The 27,848-nt window shown below is 37.2% G+C and overlaps 1 protein-coding gene across 1 annotated transcript in view; it reads right to left on the reverse strand.

The window, feature by feature from the left end:
- Positions 1-27,848, reverse strand: part of asp (microtubule assembly factor abnormal spindle) — a 121,068-nt gene that overhangs the window by 71,874 nt on the left and 21,346 nt on the right. Inside the window, exons 3-5 of the mRNA XM_081743503.1 lie at positions 24,972-25,142; positions 22,821-23,039; positions 2,870-3,644 (exon numbers count right to left, since the gene is read on the reverse strand). Of these exons, the coding sequence (XP_081599629.1) occupies positions 2,870-3,644; positions 22,821-23,039; positions 24,972-25,142 (1,165 nt within the window). The remainder of the gene's footprint in view (positions 1-2,869; positions 3,645-22,820; positions 23,040-24,971; positions 25,143-27,848) is intronic.

Raw genomic sequence — 27,848 nt, forward strand, 5'->3', positions numbered from 1 at the left:
CCTGTAGGCAAACCCCTGCCTTGTAATTTCACGTGAGTAAATCCCAATTTAATGTTAACATCTTTTTGCCTCACCCTGTATATATTTATGTGCAAAATATGTATCATATCTGTAATTTTTAAAAGAAATAGATATATAAATAATATATGCAGGGTAAACCATTTGTGATGATACGTCTTTGAAGGTTTTAAAGTAACACATAAAAGGAGCAGTAGTTTAGCATTACGCAAATATAGACAGAAGGACATTATTTATCATGCACTGGAATACCACCACATTAACAGTGTTGCTAACCCAACATATTTTTAAAATAGAACTACGTTAGGTCGTTATACATTTCAAATCTACATGTTAAATGAATACTTACAATGCCACACGTATTACAAACTAAGGATGTTCACAAACCTCGAAAAATTTTTTTTAGAAACTTCTATAAAATAGTGGTCTAATAGTGAACATTTTTTTTAGAACATTCATTTTATTTTGTGCAATGGATTTAAGGAGGTGCATTTCGTTTCATTTCTGCGTTTTGTTTCATTTTACGTGAAAATAGGCTCTTTATTCACATTTGAACCTCAACCGTGAATGGTATGTCCCCTGTACCCCTTATATATGTACTTTTTTCGGTTTTTAATTCTAGATCGAATTGCTTTAAATAATGCAAGTTTCGCTCCAACGGTCTCAGTCTTAAGCTAGATCAAAGACCCTAATCTCTACCCAAGAGTTTTCACAATCAACATACTAGTAACAATCAACATACTAGTAAATATTTTAAAGAAAGATAGAGAAATCTACACCTATCTGTTGGATGTTACACCAGTAAAATTTTCAACACTATTACAACTATTCAACTAAACTGTAACACTTACAGTACACGGATTTTCACAGCAGACACGACTAGCAATCAGACCCGCGCTTTGGAGTATCGGGAATTTCCCGAAATGTGGTCATCTGTACTCGACGCAAAGATGCCAACTCGCGGAGGAAGTTTACTCTCTATGCTGTATTTCAACATTTTTCCTTTTGTTTTCTTTTTCTCTTTTGTTCCCTAAGTTTTGTGTTAGAAAAGAGATACGTAGTACCTCCAAATATTATATACCTGTATAATGGGTCAGCAGGAAGCGAGGGAAGAGTTTGAGTCTGTGCTATTCAGTAATGTAAACGCATAAACCCACGAATGTGCAGATGACAAAAGACATTTGACAAAGAAGTATTTAGAAAATTTCCTCATATATATTGTAAAACTTTGTCCCATATAGATATAGGTAGAGCGTTAATAAAAAGTGTGTCCGGAATCGATCTCCCACTACCAATTTTATTATAAAATTTCTCTATAAAAGTATTTTCACAAAATACTGTACAAATTAATCTCTCTAATATCAAAGGTTAGTTATAGGTGGTCTTTGAAAGTAACGTCGCAGACAGGATCTCTGCAGAGTCCCGTGCAGGCTAAGCGGAGTGGAATAAGGTGCCCAAAGCTCCGAAGCAAGCAGTGGGTAGGTTAATTGGCCAACAGAGCCCCGAAGCAGGCTAAGCGGTTCAGGTTGGGATTCCCAGTCAGAGCCCCGAGCAGGCTAAGCCAAGAGAGAGGATAGCCGTAGTCCCGAAGCAGACTAGAGAAGGGTCACCAGAAAACTGGTACTGAATTGCTTTTGTACATCCAATTTATAGGGCTCCTTGGGTGGCGGTGGCGCTGCTGCTCCGATGTCGTCTGCAAGTGATTGTAGGTCCACCCGGTGTAAAGTCTTCTTGCCGAACCACGTGGTGGTGTTTGTAAACACTGACATTTGGAATTGTTTGTGGCTGCAATGAGCGAAGGAGACTCCCTTTAATCACCTACTTCGGAGGCTCTAATGAGTGAAGGAGTTTCCGTCATAACCTAAAATTATATTGAACCTTTATTTCCGAAGCCACTATTGTGTGTGTTAGGGACTTACTAAACTCTGAAAACATTTCGTGATTTACAAAGAAGTTTTGCACATTTGTTAGATTTATTTTGTAAATAAAATAGGTAAAGGGTTTTATATCCCGTAGTCTACTGAACAAAACATTGCAATATTCAGAAAATAGATTTTATATAAGCGTATCTACTTAACACTACCAGACAATGAAAGATAGCATTCGGGATAAGATTTTGCCGTGAATAGATTCTACGAAAAGTAACCTGTTTTCGACCAGATTCCGAAAAACTTTGAGGCATTTCTGCGAGAATCAATGGAAAGATAGGAAGGGAAGGTATGTTCCAATCAACAGTCAGTAAAGCAAGTTTGCACGAGAACACATATCATACAAGGGACGGTTAAAAAGTTCCCAGAATTTTGTTGCAGCTCTCTATTACAACATAAATACACCTTCGGAACACACATACTTGCTCCACCGCTCCTACGATTGCTGGAAACACCGATGAAAGGCCTCTTTTGGTAGCTTTCGAAGTTCAGCTGTGGTGTTGGTTTTGATATTTTCTACGGTGAGAAAACTGGTACCAATGCTGTTTTCCTTAAAGCATTGTCATCGCAAACTGACTTTAAGGCTATCAAAGTAGATATTTGAAGTAGATTTTTCCAATTTGTATAACAACTTGATGTTGGAGCGTTACTCGAACTGCGATAATGCACCAACTGATCACCACATACTCCTCCATTTAGCTACACTACTCGTAAACTGACTGCTATGACCTGTTCACACTTGTCATATTCATAATTAGTCAACATAAGGACTGTATTGTGCAAGGTTTATTGTGATTGCATCACAAATGCCAAAACTACAACATTCCGGGAACTTTTTGACTGCCCCTCGTATCTTGCAATTACCTACTTGCTACTTTGGATTAATCTTTACAATTATACTGTTAGTTCAATGTATAACTTACTCGGATGATGTGTTTTTGTTGTATTTTCATCAGCTACTGTAAAGTCACCAGCCTGAATTCTTGTAGTTTTCCAAGTATCTTCATGTTCAGTTCCCAGAGTCATTTTATTTGTTAATTCTGTTAAAAGATTATCCAGTTTCATGTATTTACCTTTGTCGCCTGGGTAATGTTCATCTTCATGCGCCAAGTATTTGCCACCACACTTTTCAAAACATTTATCATCTTCGTTAGCCGTTACGTCTAACATGAATGTTCGTACGTGTTCTCTGATCACTAAGGTATCTCTGTTTTCGGAATCTCCCACACTAGAATTTAACACAAATGTCTCCCTTCTTAATGGATGAAGTTCAACATCGTCACGCAATAAAAACTTATCCTTCCGAGCCAAAACTTCATCAGTTACACTCGTTTGTCGGTAAGTAAAATGACGATCAGGTAACCTAATGTCCCAATCTGACTTTTCACGAAAATTAGATTTACCCTCAACATTTTTAGCTGGAGGAATGTCACATACTCGAGAATTTTTCACAGATGAACTTTTTACGTGCTGTACAGGCTCTTCAAAAAATGCAGGATACCCAGAAGGAACAAACATGTTTTCCTTATCTTCATCCGTAATACTGGAAAAATCACTCAATGTTCTTGGGAGTTGTTTCACTTGCGTCACCTCATTACAATGACTGTTCATTCCGGCATTGGTTGAAGGTTTTCTTTTCCCTGAAGCTTTGCCATCACTTACTGCTTGACAAGGTGCAGATACTTTTTTCTTAGTGACCTGGAAGAAAAATAGATATGAGGACATACAGCACATAATGAAAATCTCTAAATATGTACTAACTTTTAAGTATTTTCAGTGCTTTCAAGTACTCTTTCCCACCAACGTAACATTTTCAAGAACTAGAATATCCATGTATAGGAACTAACTTACCACAACAATATTTTAAGACCTAAGAAACTGTACTTTTAAACAATCACACTCACCCTCCAAGTTAATTCAAGATCAGACTGTATCATATTTCTTGCTATTTTCACCACAAACTTCCCTTGGTGATGGCCCTTCTACTTCGACCATAGCAAGGCAGCGTTACCTACTTAAGATATCAGCAGCATTACTCGTAATACATAAAAACTTCTCCTGCTTATTAGCGCGCGATAAGTAATTCCACCTAGCATCAGTAATAGAGGCTAACGGAGAAATATAGATAATATATAATTACACGAGGTTATTGGGCACGAAGTATTTGAGGTTTCTTCTTTTACTGTTACGGTATTTTACATTCTCTTAACCTAATATCCCCTAAAGAAGTGTTAGTGACGTTTGAGACACTTTGTGATACAATTTAAAATATGCTGTTAAAGAATGTGTGTTCAAAAAATGAAGGCACTCTAAGACGACGGAAAATTTGTGACTGCTGTAGTTCATTATAAACCAATAAAATCATTTATTAGTATTGTCACTGGAAAAAGCATGCAAAGTGAAGATAAATAAGAAATCCAACGTGATAAAGTGCATAAGAGAAGGACAGGAAGAGGCAAACATATGGCTAGATAGCGAGAAAATCGAAGACGTTAAGACTATCCCTATTTAGGAAGTCTAATATCCTCGGACGTAAGAAGTGAAAAAGACGTAAGTTCAAGAATAGCGCAGGCTAAACAAGCGTTCAATACGAAAAGAGGACTACTAACATCAAGAAATTTGCCACTGGACGTTCGTAAACGATTTATTAAGACTGGTACAAGCGTGGCGCTTTATGGATCAAAGACGTGGACGTTGAGAAAAGCTGAAATATCCAAGCTGGAGGCATCTGAAATGTGGTATTCGTGCAGAATGCTGCGCATATTATTGACCGAAAGGAAAAGGAAGGAAGACTTACTAAAACAAGCTAATGAAGGACGACAGATAATGAAGATAATAGGAAAAAGAAGAAACAACATACTTGGCCATCTTATCCGATACTCCGATTGGATCACCGTGTTGATAGAGGGAAAGGCAGTAGGAAAACCAGGAAAACGAAGACCAAGGATAGAATATCTAGATGCAATTACAAAGAAGATACCTTATCTAAGATTAAACAGCTCTTTAAAGCGAGAGAAAAGTTTTAAAATTTCCATGTTGCCCACCAACCTATGGTTGAAATTATACCTTTAAGTCTTACGTTCTACGATTAAGCCGACTAGGTTAAAGAAGAGACTGATGATGAGGGACGAGTAAAATGGTGGAATGAAGAAAGTGGAAGGAAACGGAGGAACCCCTAGAAAATCCACGCGCACATTGTGTACTGGTGCACAAAGCTCACTTGGTGCGAGCTGAGATTGAACCAAGGATCCCATGCACCAGACGATTAGAAATTCGATTTTTGGGCTTTTGGAATCTATGGCCATGTTACTCAGTCACGTATGACGGAAGACGTCCCTTAGTAATTATACTACAACGGGAATTTGGAAGGAAGTGGCTTGGGACGATTATGTTAGGTTCCATCCTGATATTTTCTTGATGTGAATGAGAAAAACTCCCACTCAGCATAGCTGGCCTGAAAAAGCTTTTACTCTCTTTCGACCGAGCATCCCTATCGGGAATCGAACCCAGGACCGCTCGCACCAAACGCAAGAGCGTTAGCTACTACGCTACGCTAGGCCACATACAAAACTGTCACATGCACGAATTGAGAGTATGAACATTGTTTAGGCATGCACAGAAACTAAACAAAGCACAATTTTTTTTTTCATATACATGTATATGTGTTTCAGCGTAACTCAGGAACGCCTGAACTGTGAAAAAGTAATTTGAACCGCTTTCTGTTTGAATAGAGGGTTAACGGGAGAGAGAAAACCTATTTCTGGGACGTTGAATCACTTGAAAAAATAAATAAATAAATAAATAAATAAAATAAATAAAAAACGCATCTCGATATCTCTTAAAGTTTTTCCTCTATGAAAGTCAATATCGAAACCAGAAGTACTACTAAATTTTAATCACTTAATCGTTTCGGTAGTGCTCGGCATTGTCATGATACGTTGCTTTGAAAGACACCGACAAGTTTGGAATAAAGCGCTTCTTGTTGTGTATTACTATTTTCGTTTTATAGTGATAAATGTTGAAACTGGAAATGGCTAATTGAAAGCCCTTCTGGTCTGAATAGAAGGTTAATGGAAAAAGACAGAACCTATTCTTGGGGTGGTGAATCAATTACAGAAAACAACATCCCGATCTCTCAAAGTTTTTGCTCTGTGAAAAACATTGAAACCGGAAGTAATATTAAATTTGAACCAACCGTTTTTATTTTATGGCGATAAATGTTGGAACAGGAAATGACCAATTTCAACCACTTCCGATTTAAATAGAGGATTAACGGAGATGGAATCTACGCTTGAAACGCCAAACTGCAGAAAACCGCATTTCATTATCTGTTACTGTTTTTGCTCTAATACCTGTCAACAGGCGGACGAAGTTGTTCTGTAAGACTTCCAATAATTATGCACAGTATAGTTTGTAAGTCTAATAATAGGTGGAATAATATGAGAAGAAACGGAAATATCTCGACAGAACGCACAGATACGATGTTGTCCGCAACAAACTTGCCTGCCTAGAAATCGATCCAGGGACCCTTCGAATCAGAGGAGAATACTCTATTACTGGCCACGATACTTCTGAATGCCTTGTAACTAATCTCTTGTACTTTCTTCGAATGAAGTACTGCAACAGTCATGAACGCTATTTATTTAGTTTTCTTTGTTTTGATTCCAACAATCGCAAAAAATATCAGTTGTTACAGAGAATAAAATCATTGAGAGAATGAAGTACTGTAAAAGCATGTGAAACAGTAGCTGGGATGAAATAATCAATGTAAAGTAGTCTACTGATACATTTGTCTAACCCCCACGGACGAGATCTGACCTGTCGGCCTATGTTTATGTGCAAACACAGTAACCATCATATCTGTATTTCCTCAAACTGGACACATATCCTTGTGCCCTCCGTGCACCTATAACGCTTGTCCCTCGAACTTATGCATGTAACCCCTAACAAAAACAATTTCTTATAATAGGTAAAACATCACATCATATTTTTCACCTCGATGGAGCACGCGGGTTGCGGAACAGTGGATTGGAATCATGTAGACCATGAACAACACACAATAAAATTTTCCTTTAGGAGTTCAAATTAGGACATTTGGACAAACACCATGCTCGTAGGTTCTCCCGTTCCCTCCCACTGTCTTCATTCCACCATTTCATTCATTTCTCACAATCACAGTCTCCTTTAGCCTAACTGGCATAATCGTGGGACATAAAACAAAAATTTCATTTCATTTTGAAATTGGGACATTCTGTACATTAAGCCGGGACAAATCCCAAAAGTGAATTTAGGCCATGAATAGTGAATGAACGCACCGTACGCCCTTGGTTTATAAAATTCATGCCGATGACAATATTCGAAACAGGTTCATGGCTACTGTCCGGCAGCATGTGGTGCCCAATACTGGAAGATACTCTGAGATTAAGAGAAAGTCTACGAGGACAACCTCTACAGTAAACTTTAATGAACAAAGAAGATTGTGAGAAACTAAGGAAACTTACAAATGAGTATTCTGAGCTAAAGAAACAAACCTACATACGGAGACGAGAGTGACTGGAAAGTGTGAAAGAAAAAGGGAATGAGTGAGGTGCTCTCAGACCGGAGTAAAGACTCCAGGATGGGAAACACTGGAAAACCGAGTATTCCACCGGGAACAGGGACGTGTGACCAGCCAGCCAGCCAGGGACTGGATAGGAACTCCGGTGCGATGTGAAGTGTGAGACGTGGGTGAATGAATGTTCTTGTGGTGGCGGCGGATCCTTGGAAGGGAAGTGGAAATAGGGGGCTACCGCTCCGGCGTTGAATAAAATTGGTGAAGATGTTTTTGGGATACAACGGACCAGGATTTACACTAAGTGCTCCGAGTGGACCCCGGACCCAGACCATTAGGAGCCGATGAGAACACTCAAGAACACCTTGCAAGCGGTAGAAAAATTTATGATAAGGCCGGTAATGAGCAAAGAAAATATTAATTTAGTAAATAAAACAGGTGACAAACCAGTAAGCACAATACTAAAATACAGGAGAGAAAACCTGAGTGAAATTAAGTACAATATACAGGGAAAACCAAGAAATGAAAGTGGAATAAATTAGTGAATTTAGTGTTGAAAGCATTAGTAAAAGTAATAGTACTAGTAGAAAGTATTATTTCCAAAGTATTAATGATAGTGAAAAGTGTAAGTGAAAATATTAGTGGAAATAGTGTTAGTGAAAAACTTTTTCAGGTGAAAAACCAAGGAGTGCATAAAATACCGCACAGAACAAACAAACAAACAAACAAAAAAAAAAAAAAACATACAGGGGAAAGCCATAAACATACAGGAAAAACCCTACACAAGAAGAAAGAAGATGCCAAAGAGAATCACACACTGACAGAAACAAACAAGACACACACACAGAAATATACACCATCTACAAGACATAATTTAGAGTTAAACTTTTGTTGACTTTTGCTTTTATTTCTTTATTTTCTGTTCAGTTTTGTTGTTTTTTTCCTTGTTGTGGTTTCAGCACCTTCCCTTCCAATTCCTTTTCCTTTCCCCCGTTTTTCGTTTATTTTTCATTTTTTCAAATAAAGAAAAACTGTACAACTATGAACCATTCGCAGTGATAAATCGTCAGTTTTTGAATGTTCAAGGTAACCGACTGAATACACGCGGCTGAACGAATGATTATATATATATATATATATATATATATATATATATATATATATATATATATATATATATATATATATATAAAAGTACGGCAGCATGCTCTGATGAAATGTTCAGTAACAATGAAAACAGAGTTAGAAAAAAATCTTTGTTCAATTGCAGACGAGATAGGCACAAACTATGATCGTATGACGGATTTGTATAACAGGTAAGATGAGAATGTGATACCTGCCAACTAGGACCGCCGTCCTGAAGTGTGCAATTCTATCAATGTACGGAAAAACCAGAAAGCTTTCCTGTAGTGTCACTTGTGATGAAAACTTGATCTGCTATGCTTCTAAAAGAAGATCAACCCAGTTTTCGGATTGTGATCAACGTTAAAAATGGATTCAGAAACTATCCCTCTAATAACAGGTTTTGTTGTTACTATTGTAATCTATGGCAGCATCATGCTTTTCTCATTCGAAGAGAAACCTTGTTGAAATGAAATGCACTGCAAACCTGTCCGCTAACAACCAGGAAGGATGGTCAATAGACAATGTTCTAATGTTTACTTCAACAGACGCTTAATATACATTCCAATGCATGGCTCTCTAAGAATGGTGCATACTTTCATGATTTGCAGTATGAAATCCTTCCTGACCCATTGTATTATTTTGGCATTTCTCCCACAGATTACCACACCCTCTGATATTTCGATCACTTCTTGCCAGTAAAAAAAAATTCTCTGACGGCGGTGTGACGTGCGGTTCACGACTTCCTCGGATCAGAAACTCGAGACTTCTTCCCTCATGGAACTTACTCGTTGGTTAAGAGATCGAAAAAATGTGCAGCTTTAGCCTGGAAGTACTGATTAACCTGGTATTGTAATTTTCAGTTTCTTCACCTTTGAAAGTGATATATTAGTTGAACATTTTGTCGCGTCAACATTTTAATAACCTATCTTCGTAACACACTTTTTCGTTGTTTTTTTTTTCTTTCTTTCTTTCTTCGCCGACGTGATTTCTACACCTTAATACTGAATCAAAACTCATTAGCTCTCACCGCGAATCGAACTCGGTCATGCACTTTAGCTGCTTGGCGACAAAAGCCAATGGAATTTTTCGTTTCGATTTCGTTAGGAATATTGGAAATAGTCGTAAACTTTAAAAAACACGTTTAAAAAAACTAATATACACTGACACAATTTGATAATCAGTAACCCAAGAAGTTTAATGAAGTATTATTTTCTCACGGTAGAAAAGAAGGTTGCTTACGACCTTTCCTCTTCGTCTTTTAATATCTGTAATTCACACTCATGTCTGTTTTAGAATGATAAGGTTTAGGTTCATATGTATGATATTTTTCAAAGTACTACTCTTTCACGCACGTTAGCGTACAGATTTTTTTTTTGGGGGGGGGGGACAAATCATCCTTCACTTCGTACGCAAACTTTTGAGTATTATCACTTTCCTTCACTGGCCTCCTAACTCTCCTTATAGCCACCCGATCCACCCACATCCAATACATATATTTTCATTTTTTCTACATGACATTTTAACCATGCACCGAACAAATTTACAAACAAAAATCTATTTTTCGTACAAAGCATCTTCATTGCGTGACAGTCTGATAGATATATTTAGGGGAAAAAGGGAATTATATTTGAAATTTTTCAACTAAGTATGGAGTTGTGTGATTTCCTCATCTATAGACATAATCTCTTTCTTCTTTAGCGAAGCTGTTCTACAGATAGCATTTGACTTTGTCAACAAAGTGAATCTTGCTCTGCTTCATGTGCAAGCTGGTTTGCTTCAGTCTCCAAAGCTTCACTTGTTTCCAACAATTTACTTTTCTTTCTCTGCAGCTGCTGTACATTTTCACTTATTTCTTTCCTCTTGCTCTGCATTTGACTTTCTCTTTCAACAGTCCTTATTTTCTCCAGCTCTGCCATATAGCGCTACCTTACATGGAAGGCATGATGGAGCATTTCTTTCGTGATGTTGATTGAATATGGTCTTTATGGGGAATATTATTATACACCAATCTATGGAGGATTGATACTGGTACAGTCCGCAGCAAAAAACCTGCAACATAAGCATGTAAGTTTATTGTGAAACGACGAAATCTTTTGCTCCAAAATAAGCGTGTAGGGGAGGACGCAGAGGTTTCTCCTGGCGTGATTCGTGCCACTTAGACGTTATGTTGATTCCCTGCACTGTTAGGCGTAGTTTCACAAACTTACATGCTCATGTTGCAAGTTTTTTGCTGCGGACTGTACAAAGCACAGTTTCTGGAGGATACTGCTAGTGAAGACAGCATCCAAGAATGGGTAGAAAGACTAGTGGATGAAAGAAGAGAGAAATTCTCCCAGCCAACCACCCTGTTGGGAGAAAGAAAGCCCCAACCACCACAAATGTAGGATCATGACACTTATTCAGCACAAAAATAGGAATAGCAAACAAAAGTAGCAAATCAATTAAAATCTTCATTATAATTATGAAAAATATGACTTTCAATATTTCTGTAAATTTCAAGGACAGAAATGCATTTTCAAGGACATTTCCAGGATGTTTCTAGGACTAAATCAATTCAAGGACATTTCCAGGATTTCCAGGACGAGTGGGAACCCTGAACTTTTCTATTTCATTCGCGACGGTAAGATTGCAAAGATTTCTGTACGGTATGCCGTGTTTCTGTATCACTTTCTGTTTACCCGAATTCGACGATGCTTTGTATGCTGTGCAACAAGGGGGCAGGAGGAGCAAGCATCGAAAGCTGTTAAAGGAGGATCGCCCAAACCGTCCTCAGGTGGCTTCACAGGAAGCGGAACACCATTAAAGAAAACCACACGTTTGTTTTTTACATTAAAGGGATATTTCAACAAGTCCTTCCAGTTGACCTGCTGAAAAAGACAGCGATGTTTGCAGTTTTCAGCCTCTTGTTTACCGATTCTTCAGCGTACTCTTGGCAGAAAGACAGTGCGTGTGTGCTTTCTGACTTTCAAGTTCTATTATAACTAGTTTTTACATTACTTTTGTTTTCGTTGTTCTAATTTTTCGTTATTCTTGTTTTCGTTACTTTTGTTTACGTTTTTCTCGTTATTTTGTTGATAGTTGGTTGCTACTTTAGAAAACACGTGAAGACCTTGGGGTTTCGTTTGGGGCGGACAACATCGTGTCCATGGGTTTTCTCGAGGTACTTGTTTTCTCCACATTCTCATTTCACCAATTCTTTTATCATCATTCACTTCTTTAATCTTCCATCTCCCTTACCCTAAATAGCCTAATTGTGGGACGTTAAACTGAAATATTTCAATTCAATTTTCATGAAAAAAGAAATCAGTCATTAGTTTTATGATGTATGCTTATTTTATTCTTAAATATAAGATATTAATATCCTATAGCTTCCATAATGATAACGTTTGTACGAACCAAACATGTTAAGTTGTTCACCCCCCTCCCCCTCTTCCCAACGTATAAACACCAGTGCTGCAAAAGCCCGATGAGAAAAAAATACAATCTTTCGTTGCCACCCCCAGAAGTTCGTTCTTGAACATCTCCTGTCCATACTACTATATTGTATTCCTTTAATGATTGTTAGGTTAGTGATATTATTACATAACGTATCCATTGATAATATAAGTTTAGCGATGGCAACAACGCATCATCTCGACACCACACACTTATGGTTTACTTGAAGCATTATTTATGAAAGTGGTTAGGGTAAATTTTCTGCTTGAGTACAAAGGAAGCCGGTTGGGGACTAATAGAACGTCCTCAGTATACCGATTGTACTCTCCTTCTGAGTACATATATCGAGTAAAAGGAAACCTTAAGTCAGCGTTTCCCAACCTTTTTCAACTTGCGGCACACTACGGGTGTTACTTGGATTCTCGCGGCACACTTATAGATATTATTATTTGTAAATATAAAACACAGTCGCATTTTTTCTGTGATTATTGATCTCCTCAGAGAGGTTTTTCCCGTGGTAAATCATTATACTTATTTTTCATTCTATTTTATAAATAGAAAACAATTACAGTGAAATATTGGACTCAGGTTTTTAAAAATACGCTTTCTTTTTAAAAACTATATCCAACCTTTTACTAAGAAGGAAGATTACTAAATAACGAACGAACAAACAAATCTCTCATACTTTTAGAACACAAATGTAGGTAATTTGTCGAAAGGATTGAATTACATTTTAAATTATCAAGTTACGAAACAATCTGCAACAATAAAGAAGCAATAATGATCATAACAATGATAACGAATACATTTTTCAACATTAGAAATGTACAGAACAGTAACCCTGTATGAAACTTAAAATTGTAGATTCATAGTACAGGTTCATATCATGTGAAATACAAATATACATTTTCCCCTACGTTTGGCAATAGGATTGCTATAAAATTAATAATTTTGTTTCGATTTCTCGCGGCACACCAGGGGCCCATTCACGGCACACCGGTTGGGAAACGCTGCCTTAAGTAAAGTAATTTATTTTACAATGTTTTAGTTCTTGCGAATATAAAAATCTTTAGGAGCCCTACTATTCCCAAAGAAATGAAAAAATAATAATGAATGAAAGGGAATGGGAGTCGATCCGGTCTCAAAATGGCATGGGAGCTGGAGTCTTTCACTACTCGTTCATCTAGGGAACTACGTTGGATGAGCTCTCTACTTTTCACTATGCGTTTAGCTTTTCTAGCCGTAGCGCGTCGCTTCAAGGCTGAAGAGAAAAGTTTTTGTACTTGCGTACGAAATCTTGATTACAGAAGCTAATGTACGTATGTTTGTCAGACAACCTAGACACCAGATTTAAATCAATGGATTCACATTTTACTCCCTTCCGCCCGTTACCCAGCTCCTTTACTGGAAATTATGAATTTCCCTTCGCTACCACAAAAGTCCCTAGAAAGCGTGACACCCAGAATACACTCAATTGAGCCTAATCTTGTTTTTCTCTTTTTTAAAATCCTTTTCTGGAACATTTTCATACAGGGAATGCTTTCTATCCTTTGAACTTACTAATAATTCAACTTTTATCACAGAAGAAAAATGTAATAAATACGAAAAGTCGTGAAAAGTATACGAGCAACATTTTGTGCGCGTATTAATAAATATTACATTATAAGCACAACGTAGAAGGTACATTTTCGTATCTATAAACGTATTCCAAATTTAAGGATCAAGGATCTGACGAAATCTTTCCAGCTATCCAATGACCAAATGCATTTAAATGAAATAAAAAATCACTATGTTCATTTACATGAAAGGAATTTTTTTTTTTTTTTTTTTTTTTTTTTTTTTTTTTTTTTTACCTTTTTGTTGAGTGGATGTGTTTTCACAGAACAAGAAATATATTTTATATATATAAATGAAAGAGACTATGTTTGTGACTTCATATCTCTTGAACCACCTGACCGATCTTCATCAAATTTTCAACATAGATGAGATTGGGGCCTAGGATGATTTTTATCATTTCACTTTCACGATAGAAAGAGGAGGAGAGGGGAGATATTTAAAACTGATCGAAATAGGTGTAGACAGAACCATAAGTTTTGGGGTCGCTGACATGAACAATAGGGCGGAGCGAAAAATCACTTTTTTATATATCGAAAACGCAATAGTGAGGAAAAGTTGTCAATTGATATTGATGAAACACTTAAATATAAACTAATTATTTGCTGAGCAAAACTATATATTTTCGTTAAAATTCAACACGTGTTACAGTTTCGTCAACTAACTCTTTGGCTTCATCAGACACTATGTGATCAGACACAGTTGATGAAATACTGTAAAAAATTTCGTCGTTGAAATCAAATATCTTCCGGTGGCGAACCGCCAAAAAAGATTTTGTGTCTATAGGGTATGCAAAACCCGCCGTATACACCCCTCTTTTGTGTTTCTACGGTAAATGAACAAAAGTATTGGCATTTATTCCGAAGTTGGGCGTCCGCTTTCGCCACGTTTTTTCGCTGTTACCTCCTTTGCACATTTTCTGCAATTTGTTATTAAATTCATTAATCCATGCTCTTCACAAACTTTTAAAAGATTTTGCTCGTTATCAATGTATTGCTTCACAAATGTTAAAACTGTTAGTTCATTGCCCTTGTACAGTCGCCATGTTGATAACATAAATGCTCGTTTCTTTCCCACAATGCAACTGTTCGGTTACCTTGCGCCAAGTAGTTCCCTCCGCTCGCCGTATAGTCCCATGTTTATAGCCGCTTATATATAACAAATAAACAGATTTTTCGAGACTCTCATATATTATCAAGCACACAAACGATCAAATTATACATATCTTTCCTGTAAATTTTAAAAATTTTGCTGGAAACGGACGCCCAACTTTGGAACTTAACCCAAAGTATTAACTATGGCCGTGTCCAAATGTGCATAGTGCACACTTCGTCAAATTAGCTTTTGATCCGCACTTGATTTCAAAGCCTCACCGTGATGGAACATGGAATATTGATAACAAAAGAAAGGAGAATTTCGCGTACTAGAAAAAATAAACGTGCTTTTTTCTTTTTTTAGATGAATGACTTTCCAATTATATTAAAATATATCGTACAGATTGACAATATGGGGTACCCAAAAAATGACAGTTTCTTTCATGGATGCCAACAGCTTCAGCTTTGTCGTACCTGCAAATATTTGTCATTTCCGATCTTTCACGCGCAGATTAACAATAGCGGAGCGTAAATGCAATACCTATATATGTATAACATGTGTGTGTTGTCTTATGTGCACAATAAACTCGTAACAGCATAAAAACCACTAAACTATTGGTGATGTTCTATTCCCCCGGAAGAACAGTAGCATCGGTGGTTAGGGCGCTGACGACACTGTTACAAAGTAGCTTCGGAATTTTATTTCAAGCGAAAGTAGGCAACTTGCAAGAGCGTTACGACACCGAAGGTACTGAGGGGATCGCTATTTACAATAATATAGATCTACTTTGGGAAAGAGTTCATATTGAGTATAAATGCTTCCTGTACGGTAGATTACACGTAAATGACACTACAGTTGTCGTACTTCTACTGTATTACTTCAGTTATAGGCATACTGATTGGACTATTTCTGCCATATTGCACTAGTAATGAAGTTCCTTAGGTGCTACTTTTTTTTTTTTTTTTTTAATCTATAGATTTTACTCGTGCGAAATAGTGTCTCCATATTCTTAATCTACACCAAAAGTTTACACTTGTAAGAATGAAAAGGAAAGAAGTGGTGGAGTTGAAAAACATGAGGACCAACATTTACAGGAAAAAGCTATTATGTCACTATGAAATACCAATTTACAAGAATCACATATACTCAAGGTGGATAACCCTAACTAAAGAAAGATGGTAAAAATAAAAAATGGAAGACTACTATCTTATAAGCCGGCTTAAATGGAGACCTGCACATTGTATGCACTTCAACATTTACGTGCACTTCACTACGCTTTCGGCGCCCTACACCTCTCATTTGTTATATACCCGCTGTCTCTCCTATATGCTTCCCACTGCGAAAATAGTTACTCAGTTACGAAACAAATCCCTTCGTCCAACTATAAACATAAAAAAAACTAATAATATAATAAGAATATTGTGAAAATTAAGAGACTGTTTTATTTAAAAAAAATACAGTATGTATATGTAATGAAGCATTATTTTCAATTGGTAGAGCTTGAAAAGTGTGAGAAAAGGTGTGATCGATCTTTAGAGATGGTGGCGAGAGAAGATTCTTAGTGTATGAAATCTGCTTAGGAAAAGGCTTCCTTCCCTACCGTGTCGTTAGTTCAGCTTCTATTTGCCTTGCACGGAAAGTTTACAAGAAGTTTGTTAAATCTAAGAAAACGAAGAATGATATATTTAAACAAGATTGCATGAAGTTCTTTATATATTCCTGTAAATGTCATGAACTTTCCATGTGCTCATGCGAATTGAGAAAGAAAGTACCTAGGAAGGAGTGGACATTTCTGCAAGAGCAGAGAACAATACGAGTAGGCAGAATATAGAGAGTTGACTACAAGGAGACTTTAAAACTAATCGTACGCACTAAAACGAAATCACGAGAGACCACTCGCCAACATTCTTCTTACATATCACAAACGAGCACTTCTAATGAACTCCAGATATCTTCTGATGGCGATGAGTCAAGTGTTGATTATTTTGCGAAACAACACGATATTATAAAAAAAGCAACGACATGTCCTTAGACCTCGCGTTATGCTGGAAGACCGATTTGGAACATCTGATCGTGCAACTGCTTTGATAGCAACAGCTACATCGCAATGTTTTGGAATTGCTCCAAAGAATGCTGTCGAGGTGATCGACTGCTCAAAAATCCAACGAGAAAGGGAAAAGATACGACAAAAGGAAGTGCTAATGGCCAAAGGAAATATTCTTAGAGGCTTGTACTTTGATGATCTTGAAGATCCGACTCTATGGAGAAAAGAGACGGGAAGTCGCTGGTTTTCAGTAAAAATATATTCTACTTGTAAAGATGGAGCTAAACCGTATGACTGAGAACTTCTTCAAGCTACATACCACAAAAGGAGCTACAATTGGTTCAAGAGGTAATCCAAATTAACTTATTTCGCACACCCGGAAAATATATTGCTCTCTATGGTTGACAAAAGAGGCATCAAGAAAGAAAATCAACACAAGGGGAGAGGCTAGGAACGAGAAGTTATGATAGTAGCAACTTCAGATAGAGATAATGACAGTAGCAACAGTAGGAAGACGAAGCGAGGAAGACCAGCTAAAGTAAACAATGAGTCACACGTAAAAAACCCGCTACCAAAGCTCAATTTCAGTGCAAACGATTGCACAGACCTTATTAATTGGGAATCAGTTAAAGTGACGCATCCTCCAGCGCTGTCTTGTTATCCAACAAAGAGCTTGAAATCTACAGTAATAACCGTGAATACTGGGCATAAAAAAGTTTTGAAATATTCCTATCACATTAAGAGTTCAGAATGCTGCGTAAAACTTGTAACAGAAGAATCTTTAGCAATTTGTGGCAGAGATGGTTTTATCAGACTTAAACTAAAATCGCGATCTGCAAACCCAAAAGTAGAAACAAAGGCAAACTACGCTCTGCAAAGATCTAATTTTGAACATACGTGTATGGATGGTAGGGTGGGCATGGGAGGGACCAGGCCTGCACCCACGTCCTCGTCGTAGGTCCAGGTTCGTTTCACTGAAACAAGCCGAAAGGTGCAGAAAAAATATGTATTTTGTATTAAGTAGATTGTTATTTTGATCAAATTGGCTACTTTGTGATTCCAAATGTGCCTAAATCATACAGAAAATATTTCTTAAATTTTATATATTACTTAAGTTAAGAAATGTAGGTAATACTTTTGTGCATTTACTGTAGAAACATAAAAGAGAGGTGTGTGCGGCGGGTTTGCGTACAATTTAAAGACACAAAATCTTTTTCGGCTATTCGCAACCCGAAGATAATCGATTTCAGCCACGAAATTTTTTACAGTGTTTTATCAACATCAATTGGCGACTTTTCCGCACTATCATGTTTTCGATATATAAAAAAGTGATTTTTCGCTCCGCCCTAATGAACAATGACACTTCCAATGCCGTTTTAATCCAACTCCAGTCCCGCAACTTGGGGGAGGGAGAGAGAGAGAGAAAAGTGATCGAAAATTACCGATATTAGTGCTGAAACCATAGTTTTTGGAGTTGCTGAGATGAACAGCGACACTTCCGATGCCTCTTAAAATCAATTGGATTAGAATTGGATTTTGAGTCAAGCGTCTCTTTCAGCAGCGAGGCTATATGAGACGTGAACATACTGATTAACGTGGAATCTGAACCACATGAGCTCCAGCCAGAAATCGAACCACTCTCCCACGCCAAAGGCGGGTTCGCTAACAGTTTAGCCAAGGACCTCCCATTTAAATCCAAATTCAGCCCACAACATGGGATGGGGACAGGGGAAGGTATATAAAAATGATCGAAAATTACCGATATTCTTGTCGAATCTAGTGCTGTCGAAAACTGTTTTTGAAAAAAGTGAAATTTCATAAAACCGAAATGTCGGTTTTGAAAATCGCTTTTGCGGTTTCGGTTTTGAAAACCGAATTTGCGGTTTTCGGTTTTCAGAAAAACCGAAAACCGCAAATGTCACAAAAATTCGACAGCACTAATATCAAGTAACGACGAGAAAACAGCCAAGAATCTTTCCCCACTCCGGCTCACAGTTGCCAGATGGAGGGAAATTTCCCTCGGTGTAAGGAAAAAAACGCTCAAAATTTGCAGAAGGGAAAGAAGTTATTTTTTCTTAAAATGTCAAAGTGTAGGGAAATTCTTGGTAAGTATACCTTTACAATTGGCAGAATAAAAAAAATAAGTTGCAATTTCTCATAAAGAGGCACAGCTATCGTGATTGGGAAGTAAAAAGATAGAGAATAAAACATGATCGGCGTTTCCTTCACATAAAGTATTGCAGGTGTCTGGGACTTGCGATAAGAACCAGTCAACACATGCAAAACAACAGCATTCACATTTATCGGAGTTGCAACAAATCAATAATAAAATTGTGTATTGCGATCGAGATTTGATTTTCTTCTTTTTTTAAGGAAGGGAGGTGGTACTTTTTTGTTAACAAAAGAAAAAGTGGCAGTACTATTTTTAAAAACAAGGGGAAAGAGTAATAATAATATAAAAGATCTCAGTCTAAGTGGATGAGATTTCAAATTGAATTTCATGAGTTGCATGTGTTGTGATCTTAAATAGGGATATACCTTATTTTCTATTTAGCTTAGTGTTGCCATATTGCCCGATTTTAGTTGGTACCATCCGATTTTCAGGTTCTATATTCGTCCCCCGCTTAAACATATCTTAATCACGAAAAACCACCGGCTTTTTGGGATTGAAGAAAAATCTAAGAGAACTTAGTTGATAAAGTGTTGGTATATTCAACGTAAACCGCTACACCTCTGACAATCTCAATCGCGATTGAGTTAAATTTGGACTCGCGCTCAGGCTCAGGCTGTAGGCTATCTGAGCAGTGCGCGTGTGCAGGGCAATTTGCAAATAAGAGATCTGCTCTAATGATCAATGGTTTTCTTTGTGTAGTTCATATGTTTTAAGTAATGTATTGGAGGTTCTATAAGAATGAATATTCGTTTGTAGATGTGACGAACATATTTGAATTATTTATGCCTTCATAAGTTACAAGAATGCCGAACGACAATTTCAAGTGTAACTTTAAAGACTCTTATAGAAGCGAATTTACGTTTGTTAGCCAGGGCAGAACTCAGTTTGAAGCAAAATGTACACTCTGGAAAACTCAGTTTCGTTTCAAAAGTAGGCTTAAGGGAAGTAAACCGGAACCCATCTGATTTTTATATATTTTGTAAACTAGATCACGAGGAACACGAATCTGAAGGAGTTTTGACATTCCGACTTCCGGAACTCGAGATATTAAAACTTAAAGTTTAATATAGACGCTATGTATGTATATGAAAAAAAAAAAAACTATTTTCTATACGAAACATATTATGTCCTGAGAGATATATAAAGGTAACCAAGAAAGTTCTGTCGCTTTTGTGGAGGTCTGATCAATTGGCCCTCACACCGTGAGTTGAATGCGAATGGAGATAAGGCGAAGGTCAGTTGTTGGTGTGGGTATATCCAACATTCTACCTGGTTGTGGCAGTTCAGTTACAACGTAAACTTGTGTAAGCACAGAGTGGATATGGAACCTCCACAGAGCGTCATAGGAAGTGTATGCTGTACGAGTTCAAACTTGGGTCAAACGCCACTGCAGGGGGGCGGAAGATATCTCAGGCCTTTCGTGAGGATGTCGTGATTACGCAGACAGTGCAAGGGAGGTTTAGCAAGTTTAAGGACAGTGACGAAACACTCACGAAAGACGCACCACGTGCCGGAAGACCAAGAAATGTACAGAATGAAGATCTTCAGGTAGCAATTGAGGCGAACAGTGGACAGACATGTGAGGAACTGGGACTACGATTCAATGTGAGTGGAGAAATCATTCCGCAGCACATCCAACTTGGGAAGCACTACAAGTTGGGTCTATGGGTCCCACATGATTTGCCTCCGAGCCAGAAGGCTACGCGAGCAGACACCTGTGTTTCTTTGCTGTCTCGTCTGAGGAAGGAGCCATTTCTGGACAGGACGTTGACATGTGATGAGAAGTGGGTCCTGTACGAAGCTCTACGGCGTCATCATTGGTTAAAATCCCATGAACCGGTTCCAAAACAGCTGAAACCAGCAATGCAGCAGAAAGTCCTCCTGTGTGTTTGGTGGACTGCTCGCGACATCGTGCATCGGAACTGCTACCAGATGATCAAAGCAGAACATCAATGCAACTGTGTACTGTCAGCAGTTGAGCAGTGTTCAAGAAAACTCAAAACCATGGAGTCAGCACTTTTCAATCGCTAAGGGGTTCTCCCGTTACGTGACAACGCTAAGCCCCACATGGCTAGAATGACCCGGGACACCATTCTAAGGCTAGGATGGGAAACACTATTGCATCCGCCATACTCCCCGGACATTGCGCCGTCCGATTATCACCTGTTCCATTCCTTGGACACTCACCTTAGAGGACTCCAGTTCAACTCTGTAGTAGAGGTGCCAAATGCACTTGATATCTTCTTGGCTTCAGGGCAAACCAAGTTCTACCGCGAAGGAATCCATGCCCATCCCGAACGTTAGCAGAAGGTCGTTGATACTGATGGGTACTATTTTTTATCTTCCAGGAACGTCTTAGGTGACATATCGATGCTCTAAGGTGATAGGTCAAAAAGCGACAGAACTTTCTTCGTTACTTTTATACATACAATATAAAACTACTGCATAAGTTCTAGTATCTCGAGTTCGGGAAGTCGGAATGTCAAAATTCCTTCAGATTATTGCTCATTTTGGTCCAATTTACAAAATATACAAAAATCAAATTGGGTCCTTTTTGCTTCCGTGGTCATTTTATGTTCGAATATCTCGTGTTCCGAAATTCGTAATGTCAAAATTCCTTCAGATTCGTGTTCCTCGTGGTCTAGTTTACAAAATATATAAAAATCAGGTGGGGTCCAGTTTGCTTCCATGATCATTTTATGTTCGAATATCTCGAGTTCCGACATTCGAAATGTCAAAATTCCTTCAGATTCGTGTTCACTGTGATCTAATTTACAACGGGGTCCAGTTTGCTTGCCTGCAGCCGAAAAGTACATTGGAAGTGTCAAAGAAATAACTAAAAAAAAGGGCTAAGGATCCCAAGTTAGTATTTGTAACATCAGTTCTTACGGTTTAGAACCCGTCACTTTTCTGACTAAAATATGGCAACCCTAATTTAGCTGTGACTTGTACAACCATCGAACTATCCCTTTCGCACAGTGCTGCACATATTACCATAATAGTCTTGGAGCAAATAAAAAAAAAGTTAAAACACACATATAAATCAATACATTTGTCTCGATTGATAGATGCTTTCACAATTGTTAAAAGGTGTAATTAAGAACAGTAAACATTATTTCTGCTTTAAAAAGGACAAACATGGTTTCCCTTATAAAACCGCAAACACGGTATCGGGCACTTTCGCTTTCGAAAAGAGCTCTTGCAGTTTCAGTTTAGAAATCCACTCTTGCGGTTTTAGTTTCAAAAACCGCCTTTGCAGTTTCGGTTTTCAGAAAACCTGTTTTCTTAAAAGCCGAAAACTGCAAATGCGACAAAAATTCGACAGCATTAGTCGAATCCATTGTTTTTGGGGTCGCTGAGACGAACAGTGAAACTTCCGATGCCGTTTACATCCAAATTCACCCCTTTATGTCCAAAATGAAACGCATTTTCTCTCGTGGGAAGGATGGGTATACTGCTAGTTTCATTATAAATTAATATTACTTAAATTTGATTTTAAATATTAAACTTAATTTTCAGATAACAGGAGATAGAGATTTGTATAGGCCTGAAGAACACGAAATCTGAAATGAAACAAATACAATTACAGTTCATTCCAAAGAGAAGAATAGTTCGCAGACTAAAACGCAGATATTGAACATTCTTAAATTGTTTTTACTCGCGCTAACTCTCAAGCGTAGAACCGTGGACAAAAATCAGTTCTTGATTGATTGACAGTTATGTCTAAAGTGACATTTCTTAATTGCTATGCCTAGGTTTTTATTAATAAGGGAAATATTTTGCTAATAACAAAGAGAAAAGGCAACTGTTTCAAGCGGACAGGCTGTTACCACTTACTGCATTTTTCTTTGAAGGCATCACGGAGTTGCATATTATAGTAAACAGGAATTTCAGGTTACTCTCCTCGCCTCTAAGATACACGTTCTCTCGCCACCTTCCAACTTTTTTTGGATTCCATGTTATCTGCAGCAGCTTATCTTCACCAGGTTCCAAAACAAACGTAGTATCACTAAAACTAATTTGTAAGTCAGGATCTGGAACCTTTGACAACACAATCTGGAACGAAATTGTGTAAGCATTAGAGACTAAGAACAATCATACAAAGTCTGACGAAGAAATGAGGTTGGTTCGAGAAAAAAAGTTTACATTTATAGCCAATTAAAGTGTAATCATCAGCTTCAAGAGGTTTCCTTGTCCCTGGGAACACTTACTCAACAGTAATACCACTCTCTAACATTCATATAAGATTTCATTCAAAGCATGTATTACAAGTTTTCACATTTACCTGTCCTTTCACCGTTGAATTAAACTTCATTTCCGAAACTAATGCCCAGTCAAATTCACCTGGTTGTATTCTTCAAAGTGGCCCGCATAGCGTAGTCGCTAATGCGAAGTGGGAACTTCGGTGCGAGCAGCCCCGGGTTCGATTCCCGATGGGGGCAAGCGGTAGAAAGGGTGTAACAGCTTTTTCTGATCAGCCAACCTGAGTGAGGTGTTTCCTCATTCGCACCAGGCAAATGCCGGGATGGTACCTAACAATGGTCCCAGACTGCTTTCTTCCTTCCCCAGTCTTTATTCCTTTCCAATTCCCCGGGCAGTATGATCGCCGATGCACGTCATTCCTTATATGTGTGACGGGCTAACATGATCATAGATGCCGAAAACCCAGAAAACCAAACCTAATCTTTTTTCTTTTTCTTTTTTTTTTTCTTTTTTTTTTCCCCATAGACACCTTCTTAGATTTGAGTGTAAAGTTTGAGAATGAGCAGGTCAAAAAAAAGTATGTATGTCAAATTCACCAACAGCATGCAAAGCTTTCTCTTCAAAAGCTCATACCTTTATCATGTTAAACATCCAAATTTTATCAAAAAACACTATCTCCTTCAAGTCACCTAGCCCTATCAAATTATCTGAAAATTCAAGTTAGCAGTCAACCGTGGATACGCTTTTAACCTTATCCGCGAATAACTTTAGTCGTTTAAAACAACTTCCGCGTTTTGTGGCGTTAAAGACGTTGTGGAATAGATTCGTTCTTGGCTATCTACGTAAGATTTTTGGATTATTCTTATAGTGCAACCATTAAATAATTTATATTTGTATTCAATATTTCGTGGAATATCGCATGAAATACGAGAAGCAATCAAAAAATTTCAGGAATAATGTTGTAGTTCTGGCATTTGTAATGCAATCTCAATTTTGTGCAATACGCCCTTAGGTGGCCCAATTATGAATTTGACAAATGTGAACACATCTTAACAGGCAGTGTACGAGTAGTGTAGCTGAACGAAGGAGTGTATGGTGATCAGTTGGTGCACTTTCACAGATCGAACAATTCACAAACATCAAGTTCATGAGCAAATTGGGGAATATCTGACTCAGAGAGTCTGACAGCCTTAAAAAAGATTAGCACCATCGGATGTTTGGCTCTAGCTAAAAATGGGCCTTTTCCGTTTCGCCAACATAGAAGAGATCAAAACTAACACGACGGCTGAACTTCGGAAGATAACAAAAGAGGCCTTTTGTCGGTGTTTCTACCACTCACAGGAGCGGTAGAACAAGTGTGTGTGTGTTCCAAACGTACCAACTTTGAAAGTGATTAAGTAAATGTGTACTTATTTCTGTGATGTAGAGCTACAACAGAATTCCGGGAATTTTTTGATTGCCCATCGTATCTTAAACACGAGAGGAGATGACTGGAAAGTTATTAGTGTTCCGCAGCACTATAAGTGGGGAAGGGGATTACAAAAGTCTCAACGCCTCAATAGTCCTGGCTCCTAGACTATCTTAGACTATTAATAAATATACATAATTTCTTTACATTTACGTTAAAGCAGATACAGATACTTAAAAATATCCTTTGACCAACAAGACGACACTGGATGGAATGTTAAAATTACACAAATTAATATGAAAGAAATGTATTAAACAATTTAGATTGAACGAAAATAAATTTCCAAACACAAACAACAACGTGATAGAAATACCTACCCGAATAGTTTTTGAGTCTGAATTTCTCAAATTCAAGTCTCTTGTTTCCGATTTACCAACTGGTATATTTTCAAAGACAATTCTTGGAACAGCAGAGAAAGGCGTAAGAACAAGAGTTTCAGTTTTTGGATCAGGTGCCTTGTTTTTCGTTTGCCTGGTAGGTGGACTGATCTAAAATGTTGGAGACAATAATAAAAATAATAAGAATACTAAAAATAAAAGTTAAAACAAAGCCAATGTGTGTACTTATTCTTAAAAAGGGTACGTGTACATTAACAAACACACAAAGTGCTTACCCACTGTCAAGCTTACCTAACGTGATCGCTTATTATTTCAGTTACCTTTAATCGTAGCAATTATGAAGAATGCACTTATAGTTGCGATAAATCAAAAATATACGTAGAGAAAATTACTCTGCCACCTACGTGACACTGCTAGCAACATTAAATATATTTCTTCTAACTCAAGTTGTGCGATCGTTGAACACTATACTTATTTCTTATCAGATGTCAAATCATGTATTGTAGACAAATATCCTTTGGAAAAAAATATGAGACTGATTTAATATGGTTGATTAAATTGTTTTCATGCAATTCACATGTAATTTCATTGTCAATTAATAAAACTACCTATAATGACATTTCTGTTCTTTATTTAAATTACTTTGATATGGGAAGATTTCTTATCTGTAGGACAACGACTTACAAGTAATTAGTAAGTTTGAGATTTTGTATTTTTATTATTATTATTAAAAAAAAAAAAAATTGAAACACCTTATGTGCTATCTTACTTTATTCTAGTTCTTATAAAACGTTTTATCATCCAAATTTAAGTATTATCACATTGTTTCCGTAGGCGCCAGATTGAGTATCTTTCAACAAAGTATCAGAAAGAAATTTTCTTGTGTTCCCCAAAGCAGAACATTTTTCAATTTTCTGCGAAGATTTATACGTACGAAAAATCCAAAAAACTTTCTCCAAGCATTTTAGTAATGGCGTAGTAAAATTGCAACATAAAATTTTCAAGCGCATAAAAGCAAAAAAGTTTTTACAATTCTATTTACCTAAACTTTATTATATATACTTATAGGCTTTCTATTTATGGAGAAATATACAGAGATCTTAAAGGACTGTATAATAACTGAATAAGTAAGCAATCAAGAAATCCCCATATATATTAACTCAAAAAGGATTACAGGCACTTATTTTTTTTGGATCTTAAAACATGACAATGAATCATTTAACTTTTCTTAAATCCTTACAAATTTGAATGTGACCTGTTTAGATATTAATTTATCTCCAGAAATAGGCTTGAAATTGTTGTAGTATTGACTACCATATTTCTGACAAAGCCATTTTCAAAAATTTCCTGTTTCCTTTGTAACTACCAGATTGTCCATTTATTTGGATGTAAGCCAACATATTAATTGTGCCAATCTCGTCAAACGAAAAATCACTGGCTGCAGGGCGGTTAGTCATAATATTGCTAATTAGAGCTTTCACAAATCGTCTTGAGGTAGCCATTTTCTAAGTATAAGAATCACACTATAACCTCAAAGGCAGCTTTACCAAGCAATGTGCAATGGCTCAGCAAGCATCTCGCATCATTCGGAGGCAGTAATTTTCGTCTAGAGATAGCCAATCTTTCCGCAGCCCGCATTCTCTTTCTGCAACATTGTCGCACTGTCGCCTGTTGTTCTGCTTTGGGGCTTGTGTTGATAGAAGAATCGAAGCTTTGATTAAGTTAAGATTCGCAGGACGTTTGGGTGCGAGACGTTTCGGCGCGAAGCAGTCTACGATGAGCTGCTTCGACGTGGTTGTTCGTTCTTAACTCGTCATTGAGAACTGTGTCATACTCTGATACAGATTCCATGTCCTTAGTGGAAGTAACGCTGTTTTTCTTATGCCGCCCAATCGTATAGACCCTTCACATTAGATATATTATAAAGGACAGAAATTTGTTTTGGGGTGTCACAGACTGTCTACAGTATATTTTATTTGGCCCATTCTTCCTATTTCAATTTATAGCTAGTGCCTTTAAACTGCCTGTTTTTATGAAATTTGAAACAGCCTTCTATTAATACAATAGAGTATAAACTATCCGGTCTAATAACATAAAAACATTCGATAAATACTTACATAGTATTTCCTGAACAACCCATAGCATTAAAAAGACCATTTTTTTTCCAGAACTAGCTCTTATTCGTTTCTTCTGACTTTGGTACAGGCCAGTACTTAGTAAACACTTCTTATGTTTTGTACCATGCATTTTAATAATTTATTATAGGAAATGAAAATATGTACAGTATTGTACATATTTTAAGATAAATTCAATAACGTCTGACAAAAAATCAAGTACACAGTGCAGTATGAATATATAGTCTATGAATATATACATCTTCAAAATAACTAAACATTAAAGAAAAACGTACATCTTTTTACACAAATTACATGTCTTTACTGCATATGTCTTACTTTATTAAAAGGAAATATTCTTTTAAAACTAAGCCGTGTAGTACGGAGATCGGATAGCCAATAGTTTGCTGCAGTTCATTCCCATTTCTTTTCGACTGGTAGAGGCAAGTTGTGGATGATGTTCAGAAACTTTGCTGTGTTCAAGATGTTATTTTTAGTTTTTGAAAAATTATTTGTGGAAGTTATTCGAAATTTGCAGTGTCTATTTTCATATTTTAGTGTCTAAACATCCAGGCTGTAGTAATGCAATACATTATAACATATGTAGGTAGATAAACCTATTTGGATAAAAGGTTTTGCGCCCAAACGTCTGTGCCTAAATGTCATGGACCCAGATTTATAAACTACTTCTTTAGCATTATAGTAACTTTGATGACAATGGAATCACGATCGAATGTTTATC

Source organism: Thermobia domestica, chromosome 17, assembly GCF_964235325.1.
Source record: "Thermobia domestica chromosome 17, izTheDome1.hap1.1, whole genome shotgun sequence".
NCBI classification, from domain to species: domain Eukaryota; kingdom Metazoa; phylum Arthropoda; class Insecta; order Zygentoma; family Lepismatidae; genus Thermobia; species Thermobia domestica.